Source organism: Phragmites australis, chromosome 12, assembly GCF_958298935.1.
Source record: "Phragmites australis chromosome 12, lpPhrAust1.1, whole genome shotgun sequence".
Lineage (NCBI taxonomy): Eukaryota > Viridiplantae > Streptophyta > Magnoliopsida > Poales > Poaceae > Phragmites > Phragmites australis.
In genome coordinates, this window is record NC_084932.1 from 6,501,420 (window position 1) to 6,519,216 (window position 17,797).

A 17,797-nucleotide genomic window follows, 5' to 3' on the forward strand; every position below is an offset into this window, starting at 1 on the left:
GGTGTCGTTCTTCATCGGCTTCTTCTGTAGGTTTCACACTGAAGTCCTAGCTTCTCGATGGCTTTCTTTCAATTTGGTGCTTCACGACAGAGTTTTGTTCCAATGCGCACTCCTACGAAGTGACGTGCTACCAGCCTCTGGGACAGAGAGGTGCGGCATGGGAGCTGGGCTCCGCCGACCAAGTTGTGAGGGAGTTGTTTGGTTGGTTAGCACGCAGGTTAAGTTGGGTTGGTTCTGTCTGTTGTCGGGTTTGTGAATCTGGTATGAACGTCGTCTGTGGAGTTGTGGTTGTTTTGTTGTCCCAAGGTTGTAAGGTTTTTGGACCCAGTTTTCCTTATAAACTGAGTCTTTTCTCTTCTTCTATGATAAAATCAGCAAAGCTCTTGCTGTCCTTTTGAAAAAAAAATGAGGTGCTGAAAATGAATGGAGAATATTTGTCAACTAAAAAAATGTGATTCATGTTGTTGATATCATTATGAAAGTCAGCTTAGAGGACCTTCCATATGAATTGAGAAGAACTGCTTCTTACATTGTACAATATTTCTAGGGGATTATGAAATGAATAGGAGTTTAATAGGGTATTGGATTGATGCTTGATTCATCAAGGTAAAAGACAAAAAAAATATACTGGAAGAAGTGGAAATGAGATTGTAAACTGAAGACTACTACATGTTGCGGAGAAGAATGACTTTGGATGGGTATATAACTGCCGCAGTGCTGGTTCAAAAAACCCGACAATGATAGTTTTTTTGGTATTCGTGGTAAGACGTTGCTGAACGCATGATGTCATCCGCCATCTTGCCTTAAGACAAAGCAGAGAAAGAATGCTTCGATAAATTTTATGAGGGCTTTGGGACATTTTCATTAGGTGGCCCCATCGCCTATCGATACTAAACGCTAATATTGTGCCCGCTGAGTCAATGTCCAACATGTTTCCGTGCAATCCATACTTTTATGAGTTATGTGGATATTGAGTTGTCACCAATGTAACAAATAGCGTTTGTTACGGGCATAATTGTGGTAGTGGACCTCTACCGTTGCAAGTTATCATTGCATTTTGAAATAGCAGGAAAGAACTTATCAGTCACAACAATTGCCCTTGTCGGGACGCAATTGCGGGCCGCCAAGATATGCAAAGTATTTTCAATCAATTTGTAAAGTTTGCAAAAGCCCTCCCCGTCACTCCCCCATGCAATGAGTTTTGAGTCCGGACTTTTAAAGTTTTAAGTGAAATTTTATGTCTATTTATACTTTAGTTATGTGTGGCCTAGACTTCACCACTTCAAGTGCAACTAGATGTCTATTTCTACTTTTAAGTTATCGATCTAGCGACAATTTGTTTTATATATTGTTGTTTTATCGTGCAACTAGAATGTCATGGCTCATGTTGTATAGTAAAAATTGTGAGGGCATGTCTGGAAGACGATGTTTGTACTAGATCCTAGGGATTTTGATCACAAAACATCCTTTCCCGAGTGTCTTTTAAATTCTGTGATTGGAACCTTTTTCTCTTGAATGTTTCCTACAATTCGAGTGCGAGCAAGAGTGCAGCTGACCGCGGGGTCGCCGCATGTCATTGAGCTGATTACTACTTGTTGCTGTCGATTGGGATAGGTGAAGACGGTCCAGGGCCGTTGCTGTCGACTGGCATCGAGTAACAATGGTCAGTCAGAGTGGCTGGCAGTTTCCAATCCCCACCCCTTCATGCACGTTTGACTGACTTTGAAACATCTTTTAAGCCTTCATGCACGTTTGACTTTGCCCAGTGAAACATCTTCTAAGCCGGCCAGTTTGACTTTGACCCCTTCATGCACAGTGCTGACTGATGCCATGTATGTATAAGCAGTTAATCACACAACTGCTAGCGTATTTGGCCTTCGTTCTTCCTACCCTGCCTCCTCTCTGCTCTTCTACACCTTCTCCTTCAGCTCATGATAAGTTACTACACTGCACCAACAGCTCAACGATATCTGCGTGATACCAGGCAGCCATGGAGGTGAGCAAAACCTGTGCTTCCGCTATCTGCGTGTGCTTACTGCTGCTCTTCTGGTTCCTTGACATGTCCATGGCCACCACCGAGCCTTCACCACCGCAACTGAACAAGGCGCAAGACAGCATCATGCGGGGTATTTCGGGCTTGGTGAGCAGCGCCATGGCTGCTTCGTCATCCATCACCCCAAACTGGAACACCAGCTCAAACCCATGCCAATGGAACGGAGTCAATTGCTCCGCCCCTGGCTCGAATTCCTCTGTGCCTGCAGTTGTTACCCAGCTTTCCTTGTCAGGATTTGGCCTTTCCAATGCCACTATCCTTGCCTCCATATGTCGTGTTGATACCTTGCAATCCCTCGATCTCTCCAAGAACTTCTTCACTGATTTGCCAGGCCAATTCGGTCCTTGCCCCATGAAGGCCGGTTTGCAAGCACTGAATCTCAGCAACAATAGGCTGTCTGGTCAAGCCAGCAATTTCTCCAGTTTACCCAAACTTGAGATTCTTGATTTGTCCTTCAACTCTTTAAGTGGCAACATAAGCACCCAACTGACTTATTTGCCAAAATTGAGAATCTTGAACCTTGGATCCAATGACTTTGACGGTCCTGTTCCTACAAGCATGGTTCCCTCTTTGGAGGAACTTGTCTTGTCTGGTAACAGTTTCAGTGGTCATATTCCAATGGGTTTGTTTGGGTATGGAAATCTTACTCTGTTGGACCTCAGCCAGAACAATCTAACAGGTGAAATCCCAGATGAGTTCTTGAGCGTCCCCAGACTCAGCACTTTGATCCTTTCAGGTAACAACCTGAGCGGGGCAATACCAAGGAGCTTGTTAAACCTCACCACGCTGTCCCGATTTGCAGGCAACCAGAATAGATTCCATGGCTCTATTCCAAAAGGAATCACCAAGAATATTAGGATGTTAGATTTGAGTTACAACAACCTCAGTGGGGAGATGCCCTCTGATCTACTCTCACCTGATAGTTTGGAGGCTGTTGATCTCACTGCCAATAAGCTTGAAGGGCTCATTCCTAGAAACTTCTCTCAAAGCCTTCGTCACCTGAGGCTTGGTGGAAACTTGCTCAGTGGAAGACTACCAGAAACAATAGGTAATGCCATGAGTTTAGCTTATCTGGAGTTGAACAACAACCAGCTTGTGGGTTCTATACCATGGCAGATTGGCAAATGCAAGAACTTGGCACTCCTAGACTTGTCATCAAATAAGCTGCATGGTGCGTTACCTGATGAGCTGGGAAACCTTGAGCAGCTGGTAATTATGAAGCTCCCAATGAATAATCTTAGTGGATATATCCCAAATTCATTTTCTAATATGAAAAACCTGGAAGTATTTTACCTTGGTCCAAACTCATTTACCGGAGGGATACCTTCCAGTGTTGTTCAGTTACCGAGGCTCTGCTATGTGAATTTGCATGGCAACAAGCTCGATGGAGCGATTCCATCTTCGATCAGCTCACTGCAGTTTCTATTAGCTCTTGATCTCGGGGACAATGAGCTGGCAGGAACCATCCCCATGATGCCAACCAAATTGAGTTATATTGACCTAGGTCACAACTATCTTGAGGGGCATATTCCTTCAAGCATTGGAACTTTGAGTAACTTGGAGATTCTTGATCTTTCACACAACAACTTATCGAGTCAGGTACCGTCCTCGTTTGCAAGCCTGCAAAGATTAACATATTTGTTGCTTTCTTACAACCAGCTCTCTGGACCCCTGCCTGTCTTACCTAGATGGGTGAAGGTTGATGTAACTGGAAATCCAGGCCTCACAGATGGCACAGAAGACAATACTCCAGACAAAATGATAGGCACTAAAGATGACTTCAGGTCGCCTACATGGGTTGCAGCAGTTTCTTTTGTAGTTGGCTTCACAATCTCCTTCTACGCTGGTATCAGGAAATAATAATCACAGATCAAAGGAGCCATTGCTGTGCCAATCACTGTGGTATTGTCTGTGACGGTCACTGTGGCAATCACTGTGACAGTCACACTAGCAATTACTGTGATTCAATTCCAAGCCTTTGGATGCCTGTAAACTGTTCCTCGTATATAAAGGAATTCCTGTGTCAAAGTTGGCAAGATTAATCCATGTACTAGAAGCATAATAGCAATTCAAAACTTTGTTGCAACTCCCCGCAAATCACCAAGAGATGTATTATAACTAGATGTCTAGATACAAGGTTAGGTATCATTCTCTTATGAGTGGCTACTGTATGAATGTATGTGGAATAACTCCTAGAACTTTTTTGTGAAAAGGATGTTTTATTTGGTATGTTGGTTCTTTCTGCTAGAGAAGGAGTGTTACACGTAACACATGCCATTCAATATTTTCTTTTTTTTTTTAAATGTGATGACATCGTGCCTAGACAACAAAAACTGATGTTCCTTAAAAATAAACAAAACGGAATTCTCATAAGAAACTGAAACTCGTAAGTTCCTGTGATCAACCTCAGTCATTAAATAATAAGATTAAGAATGATGTAAAGAAGCATATACTATTCCACCTCAGTTAGAGATATCCAATCATGCACAAATAATGTGCACAGCCTAACTTTGATCAGAATAAATGATACTCGCTCTTATTTTATAAATACTTGCAGGTTCCTGGATTGGAGCTTAGCACAGAACTTTTTCTAATCATATCCACCACAACACAGTCACCACATCAAGCTACATTTTTTCATAAGAAACTGTTGGCACTGGACCTTGCCAAAACACGCTCAACAGATCTCCTGAACAAGACCAAAAGGTAGAACCTGGAAAGGAGAAATCATGAAATGTTTATAGCAAATATTTAGTTGCAACAGGAAGCAACAAAAAGGCAAAACAACTAATAGAAGAATGTGTTTTACCTTGTATAGATGATAAAGTAGTAGAAGAATATGATTGAGAAACAACTCTAAGTCCTCCCTTCAACAACCATTTCCATTTCTTTCTACAATCAGGTATCCTGCAAACTTACAAAGTATGACAAACATACACATCTAAAAATAACAAATGTGGACTTGTAACTCCTCAAGCACAACTTCCTGCTTTAATCACACTTTTCATACAGTAGCTTTAATCACACTAATTGTCCATAAAATTGCATTTCTAAACACTATGAGCACAAAAATGGCACAATAAGGCATTTTCAAAAATATTTACAATGTGAGACATGAGAGTTGAATTGATCAACTATTTATCAGAAAGGATGATTGATACTTACACAGACTCAGACATTCAGTATACACATTGACAACTGGGCAGCAATTTATGAGGTAATTACAGGTAAGGAAAAATGAAGCACGAAATTTTGCTATATAGCACCTTCCTAGAAAATCAGATATCACATTGCAGCTAACACATGACTTCCTAAAAAAATAGTATAGTAAATGACGCCACTGTATCTAAGTACACTTCAAATGCTTTTCCAGAACTGGTATTCCCGGATGACTAGCACTTGATTGGCGTGAACGTTGGCATCCTTCTGGCTTGCTCCTTAGCAAAGAAATCATCATTCAGAAACAGGCAAGTCACAGTTGACAACTTATAACCTGTGACCCCAATCTATCTAAGGCCACAGATGAGGTAAAACCTCCAATTCCAGTTCTACATCAACCAATCATGTCTGACCATTGTGAGCAAAAAGATGCCCAAGAGATTCCTACCAAGTGTTGGCGCAGAATTATCTATCAGAAACTATTCGAGTCTTTGTATCTAAGAGGATGTTCCTCCTTTAGGTAGCCATTGTCAGCCTTGGGAAGTGACAACGGCAAAGTCTCATCATCCACAGAATCTTGGCATTTCAGTGGTATGACCTCAATGGTAAGCCCATTCTGACTAGCACGCTTTAGGCGTCGTGTGGACAAAGATTGTCCAGTACCTGTTTGGAAAGAAAATCTCAACAGACAACCAAACATTCTCAAGGGATGTGTAACAAATGCATAGAATTATGACATACTGTCAGTCATGTCCTTTGTCTTGTGAAGGAGAAATGTCCCAGAAAGGATAGTCATGAAACCACATATCTCTGTAACAATTTGTGTCGGATTTTGATGATCCCAATCCTGCACGTCAAGAAACAAAGCACTGATAAACTGAGAAGATATATATTTTATGAAGTAGGTAATTTTTTCTCGACAAAAGAAGCAACAACATAAAAGGCACAATTGCCATGCATATATAATACTTACAGCAGGATTGAATTAAGTACACCACCAGAACTAGCACAACTTCAACAAGTAGATATAGATAGAATAAATAGCCTGATGACCCAAACTACAAAGGGTCTTGGTGCTTGCATTCAGTAAAGCCACTAATGTGTGAACTGCTGCTAGCATTATTCTAAAGGCCCAAATGCCTATCATTGTGAGATCTATTTTCTAGTAAACCCCCAAAAGACCAGTAAGGCACAAAATATAGGCAGATCAAGACAAGAGTACAATCAAACAGCAAGCCAGTGTATCATTTTATAACTTTTGCAACCAAAAAAAAAATCACTTAACAACAAAAAATGTTCTTCTCATGAAAGTAATACAATGGGTTACCTTGAACATTATCACACTGGCTATAATTGTTAGTGAGGTAAACATCACGTAATATATTGGTGAGACAACTGCTGTATTAAAGGTGTCCAGTGCCTGCAATTTAAAGAGGAAAACACATAAACTTAGCTTGCATGTAATTTATTAACTCATATGTTAAAATAATAGTAGACCAGCTTGATATAATAAGAACTGCAAGTGTCAGCTCAAACACATAGCAAAGAGTATAAATAAGCTGCAAACACTTCCTTTTGTTTGCATAAGTGATGCCATCCCCTTTACCTTATCAAAACCAAATATGTCTCCTTTTGAACAGGTAATAAATGTAGATACTAGAAAAAGTTTTTTGAAGATCCCTTGATAATCTAAAAGCTCAGATTCATCTCTTGTATCAGAAACTTGCTCCTATATTAAGGAATCACTTCAAATGTTAATATGCCCAGTATCTATTGTAAACTTAAGTAACGTGGAAGCTTACAAGGCAAAATTTCCATTGGGTTAGACGCATATAGATTAGAAAGACATTCAGATGACAATAAAATGCAAGCTGCTAAACCAGCAAGACTGAGGACATTATTGTGGCGTCCCTTGACACTAAATATGCGACTTATATTTTTTCATGTTTCTAGAAAGGCCACCAATAGTCAATGATAATCTCTTCAGTGAAGTTGGCGACCAACATGCTTATCATAGTGTTATCATAGTGATCGAATTGCATGTACCAGAAAAACAGTAGGATGAATCGCTCATGGCCCCCCCTACTTTCTTTCTATATCTAACTCGATTCGCCAAGGCACAATTCTAGGACAATAATAAGAATAAAAAACAGAACACTTACCTTATTTAGATAGTTAATCTGGATGCTCACACAGGTGGCTACAATTAGTGCAAAAGCCCAAGTCTGAGGATAGAATAATTGGTTTGTTCCAGAGAATGTTAGCTTCAATGCAATTCCAAGAGCTCTTACACTCATAACCTGTAAAACTTCTCACTATCAGTTAGAAAATGGGATTTAGTGTAAAATCCCAGTAGAGAAACATGAAGAAAGATTACGCTTGATCCATATATATATATATATATATATATATATATATATATATATATATGTGGCAAAGAGCATACCGTGAGTGATCCCAGAAGAGAACACACTCCAATGTACACCATGATGTTTGTTTGTCCATGATGAGGGACAACAAAGTATATAAGAACTAAGGCTGCTGCAACTACTATAGCCGCATAGGAAAGAAAAGCTGCGAAAACAAGGAACCAATAAAGAATAAATCTAACCCATGAAAATTGCAATAAGGTTGTAATGATGATCATGTGATCACTATGGTATACCTGGTTCAGTTGCAAGATCCCATACTTCCTTTACAGAATCAATGTCACGCTCGTGTGGAGCATGGAGTACAATTGTGATTGATCCAACAACACAGAGAACACAACCAAGTATACCAAAGGTGTGCAGTTTCTCCTCTAGAATGGCATGTGCAAGTGCAGCACTGCATAAATTTACAAAGGATTGTGATCTCAATTTAATAAACTAGATAGCTAAAGCACAATGTTAGCAAGTTTGACACGTAACCTTTTAAATGTACCTGATGATTATACTGAGTGCACCAAGAGGAGTGACAAGAATAGCAGGAGCGAATGCATAAGCAGCAAAATTAGCAACTTCACCTACAATCACTGTTCACAAAAGACCATGCAAGTAAACATTTGTCAAGTTTCTTACTTTCTTTCATTCAGAAAGTTTCAGTAGCATGTTCTCCTAAAAATGTTGAAGCAGCAACTTGCTTATACAGAAAAGCACTTATCGAACTTAATAAATTACAGTATCTCACTCCATCCACTTCCTATGAATAAAGTTTAACAAAGATTTTGCAGAATGCAGAAAGAATAACTAGAAGAAACAATAGAATCGCTAGGAAGATCAAACAGCCTCAAACAGTGTTAACAATGAAGTATTTCATTCAGATGATAGGATCTCGTTTGTGCTGCCATTTTTCATGGTCCAGTATTGGTCAAATACTCCAGCTATTTTACTAATATCTATTTCCACCTATGAAACTATCAACAAATACTTTCTGAATGAATTGTTAGTCTCCCTAATACAAATAGGCAGTCTTGATCTCAAATTCTCAACCCCAAATCGTTTTGTAATTTTGCTTCTGTAAGGAAATATCAACATGGCCAATGTTAGGTCACAGAGTGCGAGCCAACTAGATTCTCATCAGGGTCAATAGCCCATTAAGAAAACAAGAATAATAATGGGGAAAATGTTCAAATGGAACATGGTGTGCAATAGATTAGAGGGAAAACACAAATAACCCCAATATGGAAAAGGATTGTATACATATAAGTGGCAAAGGAAATGGAAGAATATGATAATAAATAAAGAAGTCAATAATATCATTTAATAGGAAAGGAAAGAAGACTTACTAGAAATCATGCCTATCCACCAAAGTGGCTCCATTAGGTAAGAAAACCCTCCATATCCTGATTTATGTAAATAAAAACATCTTTACATTTTGCACTAAGACTTGTGGATAGTGCAACCACATAATTTGTGAAATACAAATGAAGGATATCAGTACATTTGTCAGACTCGTTAGCCAATACACATACTGTCAACATATGCTTCAGCTTAGTTTTTTTGTGATAAGAGACATTTTCATGAACCAAATGCAATGTTTAGTTGATAAATGACTTGGTTTAAGGATGTCTCACCTATTGCAAATCCAAAATAACCAGGATGGTCAAAGATTTATATCCATCATCTTGTAAAGATATTGGCAATAAATGAGTAACAATATTTCATTCCGCTTCAAGATAAATGGAACAAAAGTTGATGACTTATTGAAACAAACTTGACTAAATTGCATTTACACAATTTAATTAAAAAACTATATACTGTGTTCCATCATGCAGAAAAAATATCTCAGCTAGTTAGGCTGCTGCTGCTGCTGCTGCTGCTAGGAAAAGTATTCCAAGGAAACACAAGACCGAAAGAAAAGGGATAAAAGTATCATTAACCACCATAAATGACTCCTCTCACTAAACAAACCATGAACCACCGGAGAAATTGCATAACCCCCCTGGATGACACTCAGGATTTGAAAACCTCCTATAACTTATTTTATGGAATTAGTTTAATTTGCCCTGAATTACTATATGAACAATATGTGGCATTTCTACAATAGAATTGAACATTTGTACAGCAAGAAAGACCTAACTTCATGCTGACTTGCTGAAGAACCAAAGGGCAGCAAGGAGATTTATTCAGGATTGGTGGAAAGATTGCCAGGCTGAATCTATTATGGTATGAAGGAAAAGAGTACAAGGAATACAGAAGGCTTGGAAAACTTACATCAGAGTAGTCTAACTGGAACCTACTGAAGCAAAATTCAACAACCACAAGAGACTCTGAAATTTACTGATGCCCTTTTAATATCCCAAGGGACGTGTTTTAGGTCATAATTTCCTTCACAAGTCTGCCCATAGACCAAGTTTTTTGGGAACACAATTATCTGAAGTGCTAACTAAGATATGTCTTTGATTAAACAAAAACCTTGCACTAACAGTTTAACCATTGATCGCAGGATCATCACACTACTAGCAACCTCATGTTTGACTCAACTTTATTCTCTTCATAAGCAAATCAAACACAAAAGAAACCCAAAATAAGCAAATACGTTCCAAAATACAAGTTGACCATTCACAAGTAAAGATCCATGATTTCAATCTGATTGCTTACTAAAAGCCATAACAAAAAAGTATCTCAGCACAAAAAGACACCTTCTCATACTCACTGAGCTCGTTCCCAATAAACGACATAGCCAGTGTAAAGCAAAGTGAGAAAAACAAATGTTTGACTTGATTGATCCCCTTTGCAAGTTGCAACTAAAGAATCAGAGGTAACATCCTTTACTCGACCGGACTACTTTTGCAAGCGAACTTTTTTGCATCAGCACAGACCCCAAGTCTACAAGGTAAGACTCCCCCTGCAGCAAAATCATTGCAATCTTTCTTTCCACCACGCAAAAGGGAATCAATCCACCCAATTGCAATGCGGAGAAGCATGAGGCATCTTTGACTAAATTCACTGTCTGACTCTATCGGGCTTCCCTGCCAATTTTCTCCGCAGCCAAATCTACCACGCCCAACGAAATTAATCTTTTCAGCGTCAACTAGGCTCTTCTGACCAACCAAATCAAGAAAAGAAAACCCCAGTCTTTGTCTCTCCGATCAGAAGCCCCAATATTTCCACCACGGAAGAAATTTCTTGGGTCTTGGGCTCATTTGGACTCCCAGTTAACCCCCAAGAAGAACGGACTGAGATCCTCTCCAGGAAGAACCCCACGACATGTTTTTTTACCGCGCACAGATCCCTCTCACCAACCAAACCAAGAACATCCACCCAAAACCGCGTCGCGAAAGGGAAAAACAAAAAAAAAATCAATTTAAAAGTTTCAACCCGATTCCAGTAACCACGAGCTGGAGCCAGCGAAGCAACCACATGGCTGGCACAACCCAACTCGACCCGCCTCGCCGACGTGCGAACCAACCAACCCACCCACCCCGCGGGGAGATCCAGACAGCAGAGCAGGCAGCCACCGACGCGGCGAACGGAGCTCACTCACCCGCGCGGACGCCGGAGTCGGCGGCCCTCCTGAGCCCCATCTTCTTGACGATGAAGCTGGCCCCGATGAAGGCGCTCGACGACACCGCGAGGACCAGGCCCTTGGCGTTGTCCGACGACACGCCGCCCCCCGCCATCGCCGCGGACGCCTGCGCCGCCATAGCAACCCGCCGCCTCCGGTTCGTGCGTCCCTACACTGCCGACGAGTCCGCCGCCTACGCCACCGCCGTCATGGGGAGTGGAGCGGAGGAGGCGAGGAGCGGTCGGAAGCGGGAGGGAAAGGGGAAGGTGAAGAAGTGGGAATTTTAAGGGGGCGAGAAGTTTATGCGCCGTGGCCCTCGGAGAATCACTTATTTACAGCGACATCTTCAGAAGACTGCATATTCTATTCGAGTCGGATTTTTTTTCCATGATATTTTGATATGAATTTGTATGAACATTATTTGCGGTTTAAAATTTCAGGATTCTTATTTTCTTATAACCATGTGTGTGGTAGATTCTAAAGATTAATTTCACTTCGTTTGCCGCGTGACTTGAGAACCACACTTTGGAATACAACAGGTAGCTTTCTTGTTTTTCTTCGAAAACGGAAATGCTCCAGGAAAGATTTTATGTGATTAGGGATGTGTGTGTGTGTGTGTTTTTCTCGGAAAACGAGACATGCGTCGTATGTGTATTTGGCAAACAAACGTGTGAGATACTTGGGTTCAGCGGAGCTATTGTTAAACTGTAGCTTTCGAGATTTTGGTCACATTAACCAAAAAAAAATTTAAAGTGCATGTGTGTAGCCTGATGCTAGGACTAGTTGGTCAAGTTTTGTTCCACGGCGCCTTAAAAAATTGGTCACAAAGGCTGCAGTTCGAGAGACTAGGGTAAATAGGAGATGGTTATCTATTTTTTTTTCGAAACTTTTGGTTGAAGGATAGATGAACAAGATCATCCAGCTTTGAAGAATATTTTTCACATATGTTGGATAGAAGCCAGTTTTTTTAATGAGGCTATTTACCTTATCTAATCGTGATCAGTAAAATGATTAGTGATAATTAGCATGTTGTATTGCTAATTATTATTTATTACTATGAAATTTTGGTTGATAATGGTTAGTGTGATTATTAGTGTACTATTGGTTTGTTAATTAGAGTACTATTAGTGATAATTAGCATGTTTTGTGTTAATTAGTAATTACTATGATAAATTTAGTATTGATAAGTGTTAGTGCATGTTATTGGTGTATGGTTAAATATTATTATTTAAAATTAAGATATGTAATTTAGTTAATTATCTCATTACATCCGTCTTTGTCCTTCCAACTAAACACGAAATTAAATTATTTTATCCATATAACCAAACATATAAATATGGATAGTCATAACCTATCCAACCTCACCCTCCAATTAAATGCATCCTAATTTTACAACCGTTGATTTGGCTAAAATTTCATGAGTGAAGAGAAACATGTCAAATTTTAGTAGCAAACCAAGCTTGCCAAATCCGATCAATGCTACTAAATTTTGATAAAGTAAGTACCGACAAATATTGGCAATAATTCAAACGGCTCTAAATTTTCTTTTTATCATGGAGTCATTCTTGGACGCATATAGCAAATCGAAATCGTAATATCCCAAACCCGCAGGGGGGACGCCTGCAAAAACTCCATGAAACTCCCAGTTGAATCGAAATAAATGGCTCCGGCCCCATGTGCAGCAGAACCCGCTCGGATCACGCGACTGTCTTCGTGGATTTCTCCACGCCGACGAGACGATCTGCCGTCGACTGGTGGATCCGACGGCTCGTATCCGTCGCTCCGCATGGACCGGGTCTACGCGTGGGGATGGGGGGCCCGGGGAGCACGTGGAATATGCCCTTCTGGCGTGAGGGCAGAAAGGAATCTGCCACGCTGGCGTCTCCTCCTCCTTCAAACATCTCAGCCAATTCTCTTTAGAACACCGGATTGGAAGCAGCATCATGTTTGTGTTTATTTCTCAAGTATAATAGACCTATCCGAGATAGCAATACCAAAAGTAAAATAAGCTCTCTTATATTACTTGATCAATGTCAACCTTAGAAGTTCCTTTGGTATTATTATGTGTGGCAATGGTTTTTGAAATGAAACTGACAGAAGAGTTGTATCTTATATTAAAAAGAAAAAAGTCTTACAGGACAAGTACAGGGAAATAAAACAGGACCCATCCTTAGGTTTAGAAGAACTACTCTCACGAAATGTTTTTTTTATTTACAGCTACAACAGGAATTTTAGACAAAGTTTATAAATGATACTAGTTCAGAAAAAAATAAGTCTGAATGTACTCATGTTGATGCACTCGATGCACCAAGTACATCTTCCGCCGAAGTTAGATCGACTCTTATACATGATTATAATAATAGTTTATAGATGGTGAATTATAATAAGTTGGAGGAAAATAAGTTATAAGTTATTTGGTGACATAGATTATTTGAGTCTAGATTGTTATTTTTAGATAGCAAAAGTTTGTAATGCTCTCAACTATTTTTTATGACTTATTTATTGTGACACATTTAAAATTCAATCGGACTTATAGAACATTTGTAAAATACAAAATAAAATAAATAAATATCAAAAGATAAATCATTCATGCATTCTTGAACTTTGTTTATACAAATATGCTCTCAAAAATAAATTACTCTCTCTTAGCAAATAAAGAATTAGCAATATTATCACGGAAGGCATCATTCCTCCCTCTTCATCTCCCAATTGACTTGCACTCCCTTGAAATGAAGGCATCGGTATGTAATTTTTATCTCGATCACACTGGTCAAACTCTTCATCACCCAAAGCACTATCTCGAATGAAGTTATAAAGAGTCATACATACATGTATTTTTTTAGTTTGCTTGAGCATAGGATAACTTGGTAAGTCCAACAAAATTCTTCACTTCATCTTCAAAATATCAAATGAGCATTCAATCATATTACGAAGAGATGAATACAAGTGGTTGAATACCTCCTTCTTGACACTAGGATGCAGGACATTTCGAAACTCTGGTAAATGGTACTTGGTCTCTTTGTATGGAGCTAGAAAACCTGATCTGTTTGGATAGCTCGAGTCAACAAGGTAAAAATTTCTACAAAAATCAACATACACCATGAAACATAGCTTTATTATTGAATCTAGTTAGATGATAACCAGGTAGAATGTTACTATACCATATGAAGGATGTGAGAATTGAGCAGCATATTTACGTAAAGCATCATTAAACACTCTCATGTTATATACCGAACTCGATCATCCCACAACAACAAAAGTGAACTTCATGTCAAAGTCACATATTACCAACACATTTTGAGTAGAATATCCATACCAACCTATATGTTGAACCATCTTTGTCGAAGGCACAATAACCGGTATATGAGTACCATCTATTGCACCTATGCAGTTATTGAAATATGGCTCAAACTGAGAACCTAGCAGTCTTAGGTGGATCGTTGTGAATTGAATATCTAGGTTTGATAATATCTACTGAGAGGAGGCAGACACTTTTCAACACTTCATTGAATTTCCTACTAATTGTTTCCTTTGACCTCACAAATCGGTTCTTCACTTGAGTAAATGACCGAGGAGCCCCAACAGTCCACAAAACATGCCTAAAGCTTCAATGGAGCTCATCTTGCTACTTGACTTCAAACCATAAGATGCCGCAAACAAGTTATGCAACCTATCAAAAAGTGGCATACTCATCCTAAACATGTCGTATCAATTTTTTTTAAACATTAAGGGTTTTCATAACCCAATCATGACCCAAGAGAATATGTTCAATTCTCTCTGACTTGTTCAAATAAGTTTTAACATAGTACACACCAAATACTCATATAATTGCTCCATATTGTTGCATCATATCAAGTTGATTGCGTGCAACCACAAATATTTCATTCTCATCATCATCACTTCCATACAAGTCTATCTACATATATTGGACAAATATTGTCATACAAAGGTTCAAGCAAAATATTATATAGCCAACACAAAGTAGATAAGTTCATGCAAACCAAATATTGTCAAACAAATGTTCAAGCAAAATATTACAAAGCCAACATAAAGAGGATAAGTTCATGCAAACTAATAAATTGACCCAAGCTAATAGTAGACTTCTACATCAAGCCTTCATTCGCACACCACCTCTTTAACCAATTGACCCTTCTTCTTTGGTGGTAAAGGTTTTGAACACATCATGGTGTTTAGGTTTCATAAATAGTTGGGTAGCCATGAAATGCTCCACACTTCCTTCTATTGCCCCGCACTCTACAACCAAGTCCATCACTTCTTTAATGGAATTATATCTAAATCCACCTTGCATCACCTCATTGGCAATAGCACAATTATTCTCCAAAGTGGCATGAATGCCCTTCATTATCTTAACCATGGGATTTTTTGCTATCTTATGTGGGCTAGCAGCAGTGCTACTTGTACCTTGCTTCAATAGATTGCTACCCTTTGAATTACTCTCCAATGAGCCATCACATGTGTTTCACCAACCCCTTCTCTAACACGTCCTCCAACAATGCCACCAGGTATATAAAAGAAGAACCAACAACAACAATAATGTCGAACATTTCCTTCATCAATTCTTCATACTCTGGTGGACCATGCTACATCTTCTTCCATTCTGAATGTTCCTGAAAAGAAGACAAGAAATCTTTAGTATTAATAATACATATGATGCCCATGAGCAAGTAATTATTACCTTGGTGACTTTTTTTCAATAATTATCGCTTGCATCCACCGTACCTTTAGCATAATCCCATCCATGGATTGTATCTTTGAGAAGGCCTAGCCAAAAGCTATACATGCCTTTGAGTAAATCTCATCGTTCTTCAATTGTGTAGAAGAGTGATGTAACCCTGTCCTTTGCAAGTACTTAACATCAATTTCTTATAGTCTCTGTTAACCATAACCCCAATAGGCCTATTCCCAGCACATATTTCTTCAATACATATTTCAAAAAAAAAAATCCTAATGTTCGAGGAAGACCAATCTTCTTTATCAAACTCCTCCTTCTATTTGGTAGAACACAGACATAGAGGTTCAGTTTTAAAAATCACATAAGGAAGAGTCAATTTGTAAGCTATTGTAGTCCAATTTTAGTTTACAATGCAACAAGTATCCACACATGCTTACTGAAACAACTAGCGCATGGACATGGACATGGACATGGACATGGACATGAAGTGAAAATTAACACAAGCACATGGATATGCACATGGACATGAACCTAACACAAACATGGGCAGGAGCAACTAGCAAATTCAGTGTAAGCTCACCATGTTACCAATGACCACATGCGCAGGCGCGTCGGCATCCTCACCGTTGGCCACTCCCTTGGTAATGCCAGCCTCAAGGCCACCAACCACGGAGAATGGAAGGGGCAACATGTAGGGCCATTACCCTCTGCGTGCAACCGGGGAGCTGTCTGCGTCGGTCGGGGTAGCCACCGTTCCGCGCGAGCCTCACCTGATTTCGTCAGCAGGTCCAACCACGCCACGCCTCTCATGTTGCATTGCCGCGGGGAGGCCCCCGGGCGACCACGAGCGCGGAGGCTGCCATGCCAGGCACGATCCCCGTAGCAGCTAGGCCCAATGCACCAAGGAGGCCACCCGCGCTAGAGAGTCCATGCGCGCTTGTTTGGTGAGATTTCACTATTTGCGCCCAAACTAAGAGATTTCACTATTTGCCACGGAATAACTTATCATCTTCTTTATATGTCATCGTTGTGTCAATAATACATAGATCAAGATCTCACATGTCATTTTCACAATGAATAATATATAATAGATTAGGAAATTATTTGGTGGCGTATCCTTAGATTTATAAAAAATAAAGCAAATGCATGTCCTATTCTGCAGTTGACTCCTCGTCAGCGTGCTGTCATACGACCTACAGAAGGGCCCAAAACGAGGGTAAGTGTGTGGCTCTGCATCAACACAGCAAGTACACCTGCAAAGGTCCAGCGCTCTACAACCAACAAAAGCTGCTCCTCCACCTTGCCCTGCTCACTCAGCAACAGCTTGTTCTGTCCCCCTTCACTCCTCAAGACGGTTCAAAAGTTTTTACAGTTGAGCAACAGCTTAATAACTGGATTTGTGTAGTTAAATTTCTTAGTTTGGGCTTGTACCATGTTAGGTAATGTTGATTTCGGCAACTCCTCGGTTAAAAAGGAGGTACCGGTAGTAGAATTAGGAGGTACCGTTAGTACAGATTTTAGTACTTTCCAAGGACTGTAAAATAGCTATATATACTCTGAACATCAATATGGCGATTGATATTACAATATTTCTTTACAGAGTTCTGTAATCTTTTTACGATGAAATTCAGCTGTCCAATTTGCAGTTGGGTATGGTATCAATACACAAAACGTGTGTATTATGACTCGGAAGAGTACATAATACATAAACATATTTCCTTTTCCTCTTTTTCAGTTTAGAGAAATTTAGACCGGAGATGCATGAATTGGTAGAGAAGATGGTGAACTGGTGATCCTCTTAATCAATCATGAATCATGATCGAAGCCACCTTAGAAGTATCTTGTTACAAGAAAGTAGGTATACTTTTCTCATACTTTATGGACCACTCTGGTAGTAGAATTCT

At 39.6% G+C, this 17,797-nt stretch overlaps 2 protein-coding genes across 3 annotated transcripts; one reads left to right on the forward strand and one right to left on the reverse strand.

Annotated features, from left to right (window-relative positions):
- The first annotated feature begins 1,880 nt into the window (after positions 1-1,880).
- Positions 1,881-3,913, forward strand: LOC133887224 (probable LRR receptor-like serine/threonine-protein kinase At4g36180). Its single transcript, XM_062327174.1, has one exon. The coding sequence runs from the start codon at positions 1,991-1,993 to the stop codon at positions 3,911-3,913; it is 1,923 nt and encodes a 640-aa protein (XP_062183158.1). The 5' UTR covers positions 1,881-1,990.
- A 1,261-nt stretch (positions 3,914-5,174) lies between these two features.
- Positions 5,175-11,499, reverse strand: LOC133887225 (probable magnesium transporter NIPA4). 2 transcript variants are annotated; one of them, XM_062327175.1, is made up of 9 exons: positions 11,180-11,499; positions 8,979-9,035; positions 8,135-8,225; positions 7,878-8,038; positions 7,659-7,786; positions 7,375-7,512; positions 6,540-6,632; positions 5,954-6,059; positions 5,175-5,875 (listed from the first exon to the last, which is right to left on the reverse strand). In XM_062327175.1, the coding sequence occupies exons 1-9, from the start codon at positions 11,337-11,339 to the stop codon at positions 5,685-5,687; spliced, it is 1,125 nt and encodes a 374-aa protein (XP_062183159.1). In that variant the 5' UTR covers positions 11,340-11,499; the 3' UTR covers positions 5,175-5,684. The 2 variants fall into 2 exon arrangements, with proteins under 2 accessions (XP_062183159.1, XP_062183160.1); XM_062327176.1 differs by lacking the exon at positions 11,180-11,499 and adding an exon at positions 9,267-11,109.
- Between the last annotated feature and the right edge of the window lie 6,298 nt (positions 11,500-17,797).